The following is a 16,458-nucleotide window of genomic DNA, read 5'->3' as shown; positions in this document are numbered from 1 at the left end:
CTATGTCAAACATCTGTCTCAGATAAGGCCAAGGATGATTGGGAATGTCTTGCTGCTTGTCTGCCGAATCTCTGGGATCTCCGTTTTGTTCATTTTCAATGTCGCCGTCCATAATACTATGCTAACGTTACCCATCAAGCCGCAATGATTTGCTACGAATGAATGCCGCCGAATCTGCAGAGTCGTCATGTAGTGGTGCGTCAAATGCAACGTATATTCCCATCCAAGTAGATTGAATTTGGTATTGATGACGCGAAAAATAATAACGGTAACTCCAGTGAAATTATTTGAAACTAAAGTAGCGAGCCACTTTTGTAAAATGTAATGAGTAGAAAGTACTGATATTTGTGTTAAAAATGTAAGGAGTAAAAGTAAAAAGTCAGCACAAAAATAAGTAGTAAAGTAAAGTAAAAATACCTGAAAATTCTACTTAAGTACAGTAACGAAGTATTTGTACTTCGTTACTTCCCATCGCTGCTTAATTTGCAGTAGGGATAGCCTAAACATGTGAAATAAAGTTGGTTTCATGTCGGTAGCATGAACGCTTCAACAGAAACAGCTTAATAGATAATGAATGCTAATTACGCAAATTGCATACGTAAAGTAAATTAACGTGTTATTATATGAACAGGGGATAGCTAAACTGGTAAACCAAAGTTGATTTCATGTCTGTAAAGATTTAGTAAAATAGTTAATTAACGCTAAATAGCATAAGTAAAATCGATAAATGCTTCATAATTTGAAGTGGGGATAGCTAAACTAGTGAATGAAAGTTGTCTTTGTGTCTGCAGCTCAAACTGTTCAAAAGATACAGTCTAATAAAGAATGAATGCTAATCACGCTAATTAGCGTACATACAATCAATAAATGTGTCAATATATGAACTGGGGATAGCCTAAACAAGTGACACAACGTCGGTTTCGTGTCTGTAGCTCGAATGATTCAAAAGATACAGCTTAACTGCTAATTACGGAAATTAAAGGATTTGATTTCTTAGTTTGACATGTTACTACCATCAGTCCATACCCATGATGAGCAACTGCAAAGAATACATTGAGATTAAATACACAAGTAAAAGACAAATTCACCGCAATATAAATTTCATGCCCTCATAAAATACTGTTTATTTGACTAAATAATGCAATCAAAAGGATTAGTTGTATTATGTACAGAATTAATGAATTACATTGCAAAATACACACCATGGTGATCATGAGGTTATATATAGAAACACTTGAATTGAATATATTAAAGCAATTTGCCAAAAATTACAAATACCAGTGTAAACATTGAAACCTAAGGTACTGTGGACGTAGCTATCACCCACAGATTAACACCCCAAGAAAGCAGCCTTGCCTTTCATGTATTGTTTAAAACCTGAACGACCTTTCGATTTTACAATATTATCCTGTTTAGGTTGAAACAGCTGTATACGCTCTAAAGGTGTTTGAGGTGGTCTATCAGGTAACAAAGCTTTGTAAGAAGATGCTGGTTGCCCTACAACATGCTGTGCTGCCAACAGAGCCTTGTAACAATCTTGCGACATGAATTACCTAGCCCACCTGAACTGAAGGGACTTGGTTTCCCAATATCGTTGAAGAGTAGTGAATCCCATGTAAATAAGTAGCCACACAAATCTGTCCCATCACACACAAAATAGCTTGTTTATTTGGCCAACTAGACATAAATAAAGAAATTCATTCAGACACAGTGGTAGAGAGCACAGCAGGTACAGAAGCAAGCTAATTGCTTCAGTCAAGATATCTAACCTCAGCTACGGTGCAGCAATTTATTCTACATTAAACTATTTTTTATCAAAAATAATTAAATCTTTCAAGGGACTATATTGATGAAACATTGACATAAACAAATGAACAACCCTTACCTCAAATGATCAACCAAATGATCAACAGGGTATGAACTTAAAGCTGCTGTAGATCCTCTCTTCATACTGTCATGTAAAAGTGTCGTCTGGCAAATGGGTATTTCACTCCGTGACATTTGGTAGAAGAAAAAGAAAATTCTCGCCCTTAATGACCTGAACCAATTATATCAACTTGTACCTCAAGTTGTCAAGTGTCACGATATTGGATGGAGGCAGGACACAAGCACAGGGAGAACAGAGGACATTTAATTAAATGACACCAAACGGACAGGAACTAAAAATAATACAAAAGAATACATAAAATGGCGTAACTGTGCAGACCTTGTTTTCATCCTGTCCTAAGTAAAATGTATTTTCATTCTCCGTCTTATTCAGTACAAATTTTTCACCATCATCCATCGTTTTACTATTTTTACGTATACTTTTCTGATTTGCTAAATGCAAACTAACCAACTAAAGTCAACCAGCTGATAGTAGCCACCAGCACTACCCTATGCAAGGCTAGCACGGGTTGTACGTAGCCTGGATTACATCCCTTCGCAAAACGCAACCGCAAAGCAATGACAATTACGTTTCCCTGTGCATCGTGACTTTTCACCTCGCTCTGCTGCAAATATTATTGCCAAGATATTTCAAAGTGCCTATAGTTATTTGAAATAGCCTTCCCTAAGTAGCAACATATGTTTCAAGGTTTAATATGCAATGTGAGAAATTATGGGCATGAGTTAGCGCTGACTAACTCTAAACAAAGAACACAAAACACAATGGTGCTTCACTATACAGTGCTGTTTCAGATACCAAATAACAAATAGCAGGGATCGACAAGTATGTGTGTGGAGCTAAAAACTCAAGAAGGGACATTACACCAGGCCATTTAAAGTTAGGATATAGAATACACTAATGTGATTGGAATAGCCTAATAGTGGAAGGTCTGGTCAACTATAAATATGCTGTTAAAGACAAAGACATTTGGAGAACAAGACGTTGATATGGAAGATCAACATCTTGGAATCATGCTAGTAAAGAAAGTTCCGGTTTAATAATTTTTTCATGGATCACAAGAGGATAAAATCTAACAACATTTATGGGACAACCAGAAAATTTGCTGTCATCTCCAAAGATTAGTCAAGATGACATATGCTAGATATACCGTGGTATACCTTGATAACCTTTTTTATAATAATTTAAAATCACTGTAGACAGGGACTTTATATCTAAGAGAGCCTTACCATAAAAGTATAGCTAAAATGTCTGTCAGCAATCCCCCATTTTATTCGTAAAACAAAGTTTCTACAGATTTCAGAACATATTTGGGGTGATTGCGTAGAGATCACCAATTAACATATACTAATTATTGAGTGAAAACGCTTTTTTTTGCAGCATAAACCACACTTAATATTTAAAGAAGTTGACAGATACCTTTTACAACTAGATGCAGGTGCTTTGGCTTTGGATTGTGCTCACTCTGAACAGAACAGGTGTACATGCCGTCATCGGTAACATCCACTTTCTGTATCTGCAAACTGTACTCCTCACCAGTTGATATGATGGACACACGGGGGTCCACGGACCACTTGTCATTCCCTGCAAAGATTATGCTGGAACGGTTCAACCAGGCCCCTTTTGAGATTCCATCAGAAGTGCACCTATAAGAAGAAACAAAACAAATCCAGTCAGATTTCAAGGACTCTCTAGGCACGAAGGTCAGTGATGACATGGCTAATCTATGACTAATCTACAAAATCCTGTAAAGCAGGTCTGCTCAATCTTGGTCCTGGAGATATACCATCCAGTAGATTTTCTCTTTAACCCCAGTTGTGACAAGCCTGACTTAACTTTTTATCCAACTCTTTATTAGAATCAGGTGTGCAAAATCAGGGTTTTTAGAGAGAGAGAAAACATACAGGTTTGAGCAGCCCTGCTGGAAAGCATATATTTAGTTGCCATGTCCCAGATATTTTTTTACATTATATCTAAGAACTATGTTCATTGGCATACTATGTCACAAATAGACCTGCCTGGGACAAGAGTTTTGTCACCGCACAGGGATAATCTATAATAGCAGTGACCTTAAATTAGGTTAAATCGCCTTTTTCAAGGGCTGAACGACTGAAATATTTTTTACCTTGCCAGGTAATCCAGAAATATTTTGGTTACTGGACCAATGGTACGCTGCTGCCACACTTCCATACAGCATCATGTAAAGCAGGGGTTTCTAATCAAGTGTGAAGCGTACCTAGCCAGGGGTGCGCCATAGAGCTTCATGAGAGGTGCGATTGAAACTAGAAAGGACTCAATGTTTTAAAAAATGTTTTAGTCAAATTGTAAAGCCCATTTCAGGCTATTCTCAAAAAATTAACACATACATATTTGGGTCACTAAGCAGGTCATTTAGACCATCTCAAAGTGCATGCAGGATTAAACAATGTTAATTAGACTGCAGTGTTTGGCAAAATATTTGACATAATTTCAGACTATGTTTCTGGAATTAGAGATTTAGACCCCTCCCATACATACTTATATATATGCAAATGTTTAAACAATTTAAAGGAATAAAAAAGAATAATCAAGTTGCGGAACATAACAAATGCAGATGCTTCCAAATAGGTGTGCTGCACGACCCAATTTAGCAATTAACATCAATTAATATCATGCTCAGTGGCATATGTAAAAATGCTGAGCATGCCCAGTTGATATTTATTTTGGATCAACATGGCAAGAGGAAAGGATCTAATCGACTTTGAAAAAGGATTCATTATTGGGTCTCTTCCAGGCTGACAATGCCCCCATCCACAGTGCATGAGGGGTCACTGAATGGTTTGATGAGTAAGAAAATGATATGAATCATATTCTATGGCCTTTGCATTCACAAGATCTTCACTCAAGTGAATACCTATGGGGGATTTTGGACAGGCATGTTAGACAGTGCTCTTCATTACCATCTTTCAAACACAAAATTAGTGAACATAATTTGGAAGAATGGTGGTGGCCCCACATTTTACTGAGACACTTTGTTGTTTCTTTCATTGAATCTGCCATCTGGCTGTATATTAGCACTATATGTTATGTATGTTATGTCTTCACTCATGACTTGGTAATTTCTTACCAGTTTTAATACAGCCAGCACAGTGGAACAATGAATTCGCAACTGGCTGTACATAACATTATTTTAAAATTGAATTCGCAACTGGCTCTACATAATATTACTTTACAATTGTTGCCTGATATATCACATGGAACTGATGATAGCAACATTTCACAAAAGCTTGCTATTAGCTTGATGGACCTAAGCAGTCATAGATTTAGCAGGAGGCAGGCAGACATTGGCTAAATAGTGGATTTATTTATTGCTGTTTATTTAGAGCTTATTTTGTTATGGCTTTTGACGTATTTGTGAATTAAGTGCAGGCAATGCCTTTCACAGTGTTTACAAAGACGTTTTTATGAGTTAGTGCCCCAAAATATTAGAGAGCCACTAACATGCTTCACAGTGGCGATGGTATTCTGTTCACTATAGGCCTTGTTGACCCCTCTCCAAACATAGCGATTATGGTTGTGACGATTGTCAGGCATATTGTAACCAGGCTTTTTGTGCCATTGGCACAGTAAAGGCTTCTTTCTGGCAGATCCACTATGCAGGTAATTTTTGTTTAAGTATCATCATGTTGTGCTCCTTGAAACAACCACACAATATTTTACCAGAATAGCCTGTATTTCTCCTGAGGTTACCTGTGGGTATTTCTTTGTATCCCGAACAAATCTTCTGGCAGTTTTGGCTGAAATCTTTCTTGGTCTAACTGACCTTGGCTTGGTATCAAGAGATCCCTGAATTTTCCACTTCTTAATAAGTGATTGAACAGTACTGACTGGCATTTGCAAGTATTTGGAAATCTTCTTCTATCCTTTTCCATTTGCTTGTTACGCAGGTCTTTTGACAGTTCTTTTCTGTTCCACATGAGAGCTAACAAATTCTATTTATACACAGACACTAATTGGAATTTAAAAAGCCAAATGTGTGGGAAATTCCCCTTTAATTGCCATTTTCACCTTTGTGTGTCACCTTGTGTGTCTGTAACAAGGTCAAATACTCAAGGATATATAAACCTTTGATCAGGGCAATTTGGGTTATTTCTGTTATCATTATGATTTAAAAAAGAGCCAAACAACTATGTGATAATAAATGGCTTCATATGATAATTATCCTTAAATAAAAGACAGTTTTATTGAATAATCAGTTATATTTTCAAGATCAGTGTCAACATTTTACAATTTCTGCCTGGGTACGCAAACTTATGAGCACAACCGTGTTTGCAGTGCCATTGTTCTCAGCTTCATGGGATGTTTTTTTGAATTTCAGGAAATTTGTTTTAAAATAACAAACATATCTTTGGAGAATTTAAGGACATTTTAAATTATTTTTAAGTTATTACATCTGGTGGGGTGAGGGGGCCAACTTTGCCTATCGCTGTGCACCTAGCTATGTCCACTTGACACGCCCCTGACCATGACCAGCACCTAAGCCCCTTTTTGATCCTAAAAATGTATGTTTTGCACCCGTATTTATTTTCAGCTTTTGTTAATTTCCCATGCTGTAATTTGTCAGAAGGATTATATTACCGCTCTCCCCATCTCTCCCTTTTTTTCGATGAGAAATATGCTTGAACACCACCTTCAACTTCAGGCTACGAAGTATATCAAACAATATAATAATTGTATAAATAATATAACTGTAACGAGGACGCGCATGGAGGACGCGCGCCACCCCTCCCGACGTGGTGTTCGGTGCGCGTCATCGCCGGCCTTCTAGCCACGCCGCTCCTCCTCCCACGGCACTGTCCTGTCTTGTTATTGCACACACCTGGTGTCCATTCCCTCATTAGGTTGCCTATATTAGTTCCCTTGTTTCTGGGCCTCTTTGTGTGGTATTGTTCTATGTTCAGTGTTCTGTATTTGCCTTGTGCTGTGGGTTTTGCGCTTGTGTGTTATTTGAGTTTTGCGTGCCTTGTTTTCTGAAGAACGCAATACAATTACTTTCCCTGCATCCCTGCATTCGACTCCTTTTTCAACACACCTCTAGACACACTGCTACAGAATACCACACCTAAGCAAATGGAGTCAGCGGGAAGCGACCTGGTTCTCCAACATGGGAACATGATCGCGTCCCTGGGGAAGGCCGTGACGGAGATGGTCCACGCTATGCGGCGGTTGGAGGCGAGGCTGCCACCTGAGCAGCAACCCCCGACAAAGACCCGGCTGGAGTGCCCCTGCCATCGTCTCCACCGTCGCCGAGGAGGACCATACAGCTGAGCCTTCCCCAGGGATTCTGCGGGGACGCTGCCCAGTGCTCTGGGTTCCTGCTCCAACTGGAGCTCTACTTTGCCTCCCTTAGCCCTCACCCGGGGGATAGGGAGAGGGTCTCGGCCCTTGTCTCCTGCCTGAGGGGCAAGGCTTTGGACTGGGCCAACTCCGTTTGGTCCACTAACGGGCCGGAGTTGGCCCATTACGGGGCGTTCGTCGGCCTCTTCCGGGCCGTGTTCGATCACCCGCCCGACGGCAGAGAGGTCGGCGAGCGTCTCGTGCACCTGAGGCAGGGAACAAGGAGCGTACAGGCCTTCGCCCTGGAGTTCAGGACCCTGGCGGCGGGGTCGGGCTGGAACGACAGGGCACTTATTGATCATTTCCGGTGCCACTTACGGTCTGACGTCCGTAGGGAGCTGGCATGCCGGGACGCCATGTTGACATTCGACCAGCTCGTCGACATGGCGATCCGGCTGGACAATCTGCTAGCCACCCGCGGACGCACCGGGAATGATCATCCCCCTCCGGTACACCCCGTCGCCGGACCTGAACCCATGGAAGTGGGAGGCGCCGCACGAAGGGAGACGGTGCGGCCTAGGGAGTGTTCCTTTTGTGGGAGGAAGGGACACTCTGCCTCCCACTGTTTCCAGCGAGAGAGGGTCGAGCGGAGGAGGCCTGACACCCCTACACTGAGTCAGGTGAGTAGACCACACACACTGTCAGGGCTCTCTGTGAAGCACATGACACTTTTGGTGGCCTTTCCTGATTTTCCTGCTAACTCTCAGTGTAAGGCGCTCGTAGACTCAGGCGCAGCTGGGAATTTTATGGACAGCGGTTACGCACGGAAACTGCGCATTCCGCTGGTGCCATTGTCTCAGCCTAGGTCCATTACGGGCCTAGACAGCAAATCACTAGGCAACACCACGATCCTGGTTGTTGTGGACCGGTTTTCAAAGGCCTGCCGGTTCCTTCCTCTCCCCGGTCTCCCGACGGCCATGCAGACCGCGGAGGCTTTATTCACCCATGTCTTCCCGCACTACGGGGTGCCGGAGGACATTGTATCTGACCGGGGCCCTCAGTTCACGTCTCGGGTCTGGAAGGCCTTTATGGGCCGATTGGGGGTCTCGGTCAGCCTCACCTCCGGGTTCCACCCCGAAGCTAATGGGCAGGTGGAGCGTGTGAACCAAGACCTGGGGAGGTTCCTGCGGTCCTATTGCCAGGACCGGCCGGGGGAGTGGTCGGAGTTTTTGCCCTGGGCAGAGTATGCCCAGAATTCGCTCCGCCACTCCTCCACTTCCTTGACCCCTTTCCAGTGCGACCTAGGGTACCAGCCGGTCTTGGCACCCTGGCAGAGCCAGCCCGAGACCGGGGCTCCGGCGGTGGACGACTGGTTCCGGCGCACCGAGGGCACCTGGTCTGTAGCTCATCGGCACATCCGGCGTGCCGGGGCTCACCAGAAGTCCGCTGCCGACCGCCGGCGTAGCGACGCCCCGGTCTACACAGTGGGCGACCGGGTCTGGCCCCCTCCAGCGTGTCCTAGGTCTTCCCCGGGGTCTCCTCCCAGTGGGACGGAAAAGATGCCCAAGCCACCTCAGCTGACCCCTCTCGATGTGGAGGAGCAGCGGCTCTACTCTGAGCTCCTCCCGGGTGACCGAGCTTCTCACCCTATCTCTAAGGGATCGCCCAGCCACCCTGCGGAGAAAGCTCATTTCGGCCTCCTGTATCCGGGATCTTGTCCTTTTGGTCACGACCCAAAGCTCACGACCATAGGTGAGAGTAGGAACGTAGATTGACCGGTAAATCGAGAGCTTCGCCTTGCGGCTCAGCTCTTTCTTCACCACGACAGACCGATACATCAACCGCATTACTGCAGAAGCTGCACCGATCCGTCTGTCAATCTCCCGTTCCATCCTTCCCTCACTCGTGAACAAGACCCCTAGATACTTAAACTCCTCCACTTGAGGCAGGCACTCTCCACCAACCTGAAGTGGGCAAGCCACCCTTTTCCCGACTGAAGACCATGGCCTCGGATTTGGAGGTACTGATTTTCATCCCCACCGCTTCACATTCGGCTGCAAACTGTCCCAGTGCATGCTGAAGGTTCTGGTTTTGAAGGGGCCAACACGACAACATCATCCGCAAAGAGCAGAGATGAAATCGTGTGGTCCTCAAACCTGACACCCTCCGGCCCCTGGCTGCGCCTAGAAATTCTGTTCATAAAAATTATGAACAGAACCGGCGAAAAAGTGCATGTTGGATTCCGGCAGGGCTGCACTCCACTTATAAAATAAAACAAGTAGTCAGAAACACTTCGGTGACTGGCAAGAGCTTTTTTAAGTCACTCATCTGAGGATCAGGGGTGAATGTAGATTACATTTCTTATTGGTACAGACCTGTAGGTGCACGCAGATTTTATGTGCCTTATTAGCTAACGATATAGGCCTATTAGATGTGCCATAATAACTCCATAAATAATTATAACAGCTCCTCGTGATGTTGTGCACATCATGTACAGTGGGGAGAACAAGTATTTGATACACTGCCGATCTTGCAGATTTTCCCACTTTCAAAGCATGTAGAAGTCTGTAATTTTTATCATAGGTACTCTTCAACTTAACGTGGTGGAGGGGTTTGAGTACCCGAGTGACCCTAGGAGCTATGTTGTCTGGGGCTATATGCCCCTGGTAGGGTCTCCCAAGGCAAACAGGTCTTAGGCGACGGGTCAGACTAAGAGCGGTTCAAACCCCCCTTAATGATGAAAAAAATATTGAGTACCGTGACGTCGCCCGGTATGGCGCAGCCGGGGCCCCACCCTGGAGCCAGGCCCGGGGTTGGGGCTCGTATGCGAGCGCCTGGTGGCCGGGCCTTCCCCCATGGGGCCCGGCCGGGCTCAGCCCGAACGGGCGACGTGGGGCCGCCCTCCCGTGGGCTCACCACCCACAGGAGGGACCATAAGGGGCCGGTGCGAAGAGGATCGGGCGGCAGTCGAAGGCAGGGGCCTAGACAACCCGATCTCTGGACACGGAAACTAGCTCTAGGGACGTGGAATGTCACCTCGCTGGCGGGGAAGGAGCCTGAGCTAGTGCGTGAGGTTGAGAGGTTCCGATTAGAGGTAGTCGGGATCACCTCTACGCACGGCTTGGGCTCTGGAACCACACTCCTTGAGAGAGGATGGACTCTTCACCACTCTGGAGTTGCCCATGGTGAGAGGCGGCGGGCTGGTGTGGGTTGCTTATAGCTCCCCAGCTCTGCCGCCATGTGTTGGAGTTTACCCCGGTGAACGAGAGGGTCGTTTCCCTGCGCCTACGGGTCGGGGATAGGTCTCTCACTGTTGTTTGTGCCTACGGGCCGAACGGCAGTGCAGAGTACCCGACCTTCTTGGAGTCTCTGGGAGGGGTGCTGGAAAGTGCTCCGACTGGGGACTCTATTGTTCTACTGGGGGACTTCAACGCCCACGTGGGCAACGACAGTGACACCTGGAGGGGCGTGATTGGGAGGAACGGCCCCCCTGATCTGAACCCGAGTGGTGTTCAGTTATTGGACTTCTGTGCTAGTCACAGTTTGTCCATAACGAACACCATGTTCAAGCATAAGGGTGTCCATCAGTGCACGTGGCACCAGGACACCCTAGGCCGCAGGTCGATGATCGACTTTGTTGTCGTCTCATCTGACCTGCGGCCGTATGTCTTGGACACTCGGGTGAAGAGAGGGGCGGAGCTGTCAACTGATCACCACCTGGTGGTGAGTTGGATCCGATGGCGGGGGAGAAAGCTGGACAGACTCGGCAGGCCCAAGCGTACTGTAAGGGTCTGCTGGGAACGTCTGGCCGAGTCTCCTGTCAGAGAGATCTTTAACTCCCACCTCCGGCAGAGCTTCGACTGGATCCCGAGGGAGGTTGGAGATATTGAGTCCGAGTGGACCATGTTCTCCACCGCCATTGTCGAAGCGGCCGCTCGGAGCTGTGGCCGTAAGGTCTCCGGTGCCTGTCGAGGCGGCAATCCCCGAACCCGGTGGTGGACACCGGAAGTAAGGGATGCCGTCAAGCTGAAGAAGGAGTCCTATCAGGCCTGGTTGGCTTGTGGGACTCCTGACGCAGCTGACGGGTACCGACAGGCCAAGCGGGCTGCAGCCCGAGTGGTTGTGGAGGCAAAAACTCGGGCCTGGGAGGAGTTCGGTGAGGCCATGGAGAAGGACTATCGGCTGGCCTCGAAGAGATTCTGGCAAACCATCCGGCGCCTCAGGAGAGGGAAACAGTGCCCTACCAACGCTGTTTACAGTAGAGGTGGGCAGCTGTTGACCTCAACTGAGGATGTCGTCGGGCGGTGGAAGGAATACTTCGAGGATCTCCTCAATCCCGCCGTCACGTCTTCCATTGAGGAAGCAGAGGATGAGGGCTCAGATGTGGACTCGTCCATCACCCGGGCTGAAGTCACCGAGGTGGTTAAGAAACTCCTCGGTGGCAAGGCACCGGGGGTGGATGAGATCCGCCCTGAGTACCTCAAGTCTCTGGATGTTGTGGGGCTGTCTTGGCTGACACGCCTGTGCAACATCGCGTGGCAGTCGGGGACAGTGCCTCTGGGATGGCAGACCGGGGTGGTGGTCCCTCTTTATAAGAAGGGGGACCGGAGGGTGTGTTCCAACTATAGGGGGATCACACTTCTCAGCCTCCCCGGGAAAGTCTATGCCAGGGTTCTGGAGAGGAGAATACGGCCGATAGTAGAACCTCGGATTCAGGAGGAACAGTGTGGTTTTCGTCCAGGCCGCGGAACACTGGACCAGCTCTATACCCTCTACAGGGTGATGGAGGGTTCATGGGAGTTTGCCCAACCAGTCCACATGTGTTTTGTGGATTTGGAGAAGGCATTCGACTGTGTCCCTCGTGGCATCCTGTGGAGGGTGCTTCGGGAATATGGGGTCCTGGGTCCTTTGCTAAGGGCTGTCAGGTCCCTGTACGACCGAAGCAGGAGCTTGGTCCGCATTGCCGGCAGTAAGTCAGACTTGTTCCCTGTGCATGTTGGACTCCGGCAGGGCTGCCCTTTGTCACCGGTTCTGTTCGTAATTTTTATGGACAGAATTTCTAGGCGCAGCCAGGGGCCGGAGGGTGTCAGGTTTGGGGACCACACGATTTCGTCTCTGCTCTTTGCGGATGATGTTGTCGTGTTGGCCCCTTCAAGCCAGGACCTCCAGCATGCACTTGGACGGTTTGCAGCCGAGTGTGAAGCGGTGGGGATGAAAATCAGTACCTCCAAATCCGAGGCCATGGTCATCAGTCGGAAAAGAGTGGCTTGCCCACTTCAGGTTGGTGGAGAGTGCCTGCCTCAAGTGGAGGAGTTTAAGTATCTAGGGGTCCTGTTCACGAGTGAGGGAAGGATGGAACGGGAGATTGACAGACGGATCGGTGCAGCTTCTGCAGTAATGCGGTCGATGTATCGGTCTGTCGTGGTGAAGAAAGAGCTGAGCCGTAAGGCGAAGCTCTCGATTTACCGGTCAATCTACGTTCCTACTCTCACCTATGGTCATGAGCTTTGGGTCATGACCGAAAGGACAAGATCCCGGATACAGGCGGCCGAAATGAGCTTTCTCCGCAGGGTGGCTGGGCGATCCCTTAGAGATAGGGTGAGAAGCTCGGTCACCCGGGAGGAGCTCAGAGTAGAGCCGCTGCTCCTCCACATCGAGAGGGGTCAGCTGAGGTGGCTTGGGCATCTGTTTCGGATGCCTCCGGAACGCCTTCCTGGGAAGGTGTTCCGGTCCCGTCCCACCGGGAAGAGACCCCGGGGAAGACCTAGGACACGCTGGAGGGACTATGTCTCCCGGCTGGCCTGGGAACGCCTCGGTGTCCCCCCGGAAGAGCTGGAGGAAGTGTCTGGGGAGAGGGAAGTCTGGGCATCCCTGCTTAGACTGCTGCCCCCGCGACCCGGCCCCGGATTAAGCGGAAGATGATGCGATGCGATGCGACTCTTCAACTGTGAGTGACGGAATCCAGAAAAATCACATTGTATGATTTTTAAGTAATTAATAAGTATTTGATACATTAGGAAAGCAGAACATAATATTTGGTAAAGAAACCTTTGTTTGCAATTACAGAGACCATACGTTTCCTATAGTTCTTGACCAGGTTTGCACAAACTGCAGCAGGGATTTTGGCCCACTCCTCCATACAGACCTTCTCCAGATCCTTCAGGTTTCAGGGTTGTTGCTGGGCAATACAGACTTTCAGCTCCCTCCAAAGATTTTCCATTGGGTTCAGGTCTGGAGACTGGCTAGGACACTTCAGGACCTTGAGATGCTTCTTACAAAGCCACTCCTTAGTTACCCTGGCTGTGTGTTTCGGGTCGTTGTCATGCTGGAAGACCCAGCCACGATCTTCAATGCTCTTACTGAGGGAAGGAGGTTGTTGGCCAAGATCTCACGATACATGGCCCTATCCATCCTCCCCTCAATAAGGTGCAGTCGTCCTGTCCCCTTTGCAGAAAAGCATCCCCAAAGAATTATGTTTCCACCTCCATGCTTCACGGTTGGGATGGTGTTCTTGGGGTTGTACTCATCCTCCTTCTTCCTCCAAACACGGTGAGTGGAGTTTAGACCAAAAAGCTCAATTTTTGTCTCATCAGACCACATGACCTTCTCCCATTCCTCCTCTCGATCATCCAGATGGTCATTGGCAAACTTCAGACGGGCCTGGACATGCGCTGGCTTGAGCAGGGGGACCTTGCGTGCACTGCAGGATTTTAATCCATGACGGCGTAGTGTGTTACTAATGGTTTTCTTTGAGACTGTGGTCCTAGCTCTCTCCAGGTCATTGACCAGGTCCTGCCGTGTAGTTCTGGGCTGATCCCTCACCTTCCTCATGATCGTTGATGCCACACGAGGTGAGTTCTTGCATGGAGCCCCAGGCCGAGGGAGATTGACCATCATCTTGAACTTCTTCCATTTTTTTATAATTGGCCAACAGTTGTTGCCTTCTCACCAAGCTGCTTGACTATTGCACTGTAGCCCATCCCAGTCTTGTGCAGGTCTACAATTTTATCCCTGATGTCCTTACACAGCTCTCTGGTCTTGGCCATTGTGGAGAGGTTGAGGTCTGTTTGATTGTGTGTGGACAGGTGTCTTTTATACAGGTAACGAGTGGAGAACAGGAGGGCTTCTTAAAGAACAGGTCGGTGAGAGTAGGAATTCTCACTGGTTGGTAGGTGATCAAATACTTTTGTCATGCAATAAAATGCTAATTAATTATTTAAAAATCATACAATGTGATTTTCATGGATTTTTGTTTTAGATTCTGTCTCTCACAGTCGAAATGTACATATGATACAGACCTCTACATGCTTTGTAAGTAGGAAAACCTGCAAAATCAGCAGTGTATCAAATACTTGTTCTCCCCACTGTATTCTGAATATCATGCAGATAGACAATATTATTTTGGCCCATGCAAATTATATTCTAATTCTCATCTCTTGTCAATTTAATTTATATCCCATAATTAAGACTTACCATTTGCAGTTTAAGTTTTTTTTCTGCATGCATCTCTCGTAGCTGCATGTCTTCTAGGATAAATATCATTGGTTTGTTTGAGCTCTACATTGTTTCAACTAGGTATTTTCCGCGGTAATGTAATGGACAGATATTTGCATAAGCGGGAATTGGAGACATCATAATTTTTTTCTGTAGGCTGCTAAGTGTAATGGTTAGACTACTAAGTCCTGTTGTAAAGGAACTTTTGTTTATTCATTATATCATTCTCCATTGCAATGAATAGCCTAAAACATGGTTGACATTGTATGTGATGTGATGATAAAACTAAAACACTAACTCTTGAGGGACGTTCATTTTGATTACTAGCCAACTATCAGACACCCCAGACACACCTTTATAGCCCTGGTAGGCCTGATTCATTCCCAAGCAATATCCTATTCAACAAATAAATGAAAGCACACAAATTAGCGGATGAGAGAGATGGATTTAAAATACACCCTATCTTCTTGGCTCAACATTTTAAAATGAGGATGTCTTTATGAAAATACAAAACTGTAGATCATAAGAAATCTAAGACTGGCCAAGCTATAATATAAAATGCATTTGCAATATTGCAAGGCAAGTTAAATCAATTTAGTGGACTTAATGCAGAATTTTTGTCTTTTGGACACATTTCTGTCTGATGGCCTAATTATCCAACAATTTGACGATCGGATCTCTGACATATTTTGGGTCGGATTGGGTATAGAGTTTTCAACAAATCTCGACCATGATGACACTTCCTTGGCTGAAGCACATCCAAGACATTTATTCTCACGCTTCCTCTGGGGAGAGACAGATAATTAGGCTGATAGAATAATAAATAATGAGCCATTTTATGTTCAAAACCCCCTTAATGATGCATAAGATTTTGAGTACCGTGACGTCGCCCAGTATGGCGCAGCCGGGGCCCCACCCTGGAGCCAGGCCCGGGGTTGGGGCTCGTATGCGAGCGCCTGGTGGCCGGGCCTTCCCCCATGGGGCCCGGCCGGGCTCAGCCCGAACGGGCGACGTGGGGCCGCCTTCCCTTTGGCTCACCACCCACAGGAGGGACCATAAGTGGCCGGTGCGAAGAGGATCGGGCGGCAGTCGAAGGCAGGGGCCTAGACAACCCGATCTCTGGACACGGAAACTGGCTCTAGGGACATGGAATGTCACCTCGCTGGCGGGGAAGGAGCCTGAGATCGTGCGTGAGGTTGAGAGGTTACGATTAGAGGTAGTCGGGATCACCTCTACGCACGGCTTGGGCTCTGGAACCACACTCCTTGAGAGAGGATGGACTCTTCACCACTCTGGAGTTGCCCATGGTGAGAGGCGGCGGGCTGGTGTGGGTTTGCTTATAGCTCCCCAGCTCTGCCGCCATGTGTTGGAGTTTACCCCGGTGAACGAGAGGGTCGTTTCCCTGCGCCTACGGGTCGGGGATAGGTCTCTCACTGTTGTTTGTGCCTACGGGCCGAACGGCAGTGCAGAGTACCCGACCTTCTTGGAGTCTCTGGGAGGGGTGCTGGAAAGTGCTCCGACTGGGGACTCTATCGTTCTACTGGGGGACTTCAACGCCCACGTGGGCAATGACAGTGACACCTGGAGGGGCGTGATTGGGAGGAACGGCCCCCCTGATCTGAACCCGAGTGGTGTTCAGTTATTGGACTTCTGTGCTAGTCACAGTTTGTCCATAACGAACACCATGTTCATGCATAAGGGTGTCCATCAGTGCACGTGGCACCTGGACACCCTAGGCCGCAGGTCGATGATCGACTTTGTTG

At 47.2% G+C, this 16,458-nt stretch overlaps 1 protein-coding gene across 1 annotated transcript in view; it reads right to left on the bottom strand.

Moving 5' to 3' along the window:
- The window catches only part of adgrl4 (adhesion G protein-coupled receptor L4), a 522,719-nt gene that overhangs the window by 478,785 nt on the left and 27,476 nt on the right, over window positions 1-16,458 (bottom strand). Inside the window, exon 2 of the mRNA XM_034293731.1 lies at window positions 3,305-3,531. Within this exon, the coding sequence (XP_034149622.1) occupies window positions 3,305-3,531 (227 nt within the window). The remainder of the gene's footprint in view (window positions 1-3,304; window positions 3,532-16,458) is intronic.

This window comes from Esox lucius, chromosome 8, assembly GCF_011004845.1.
Source record: "Esox lucius isolate fEsoLuc1 chromosome 8, fEsoLuc1.pri, whole genome shotgun sequence".
Lineage (NCBI taxonomy): Eukaryota > Metazoa > Chordata > Actinopteri > Esociformes > Esocidae > Esox > Esox lucius.
The sequence above is the reverse complement of the archived record's forward strand: the minus strand, read 5'-3'. Positions and strand labels throughout refer to the sequence as shown.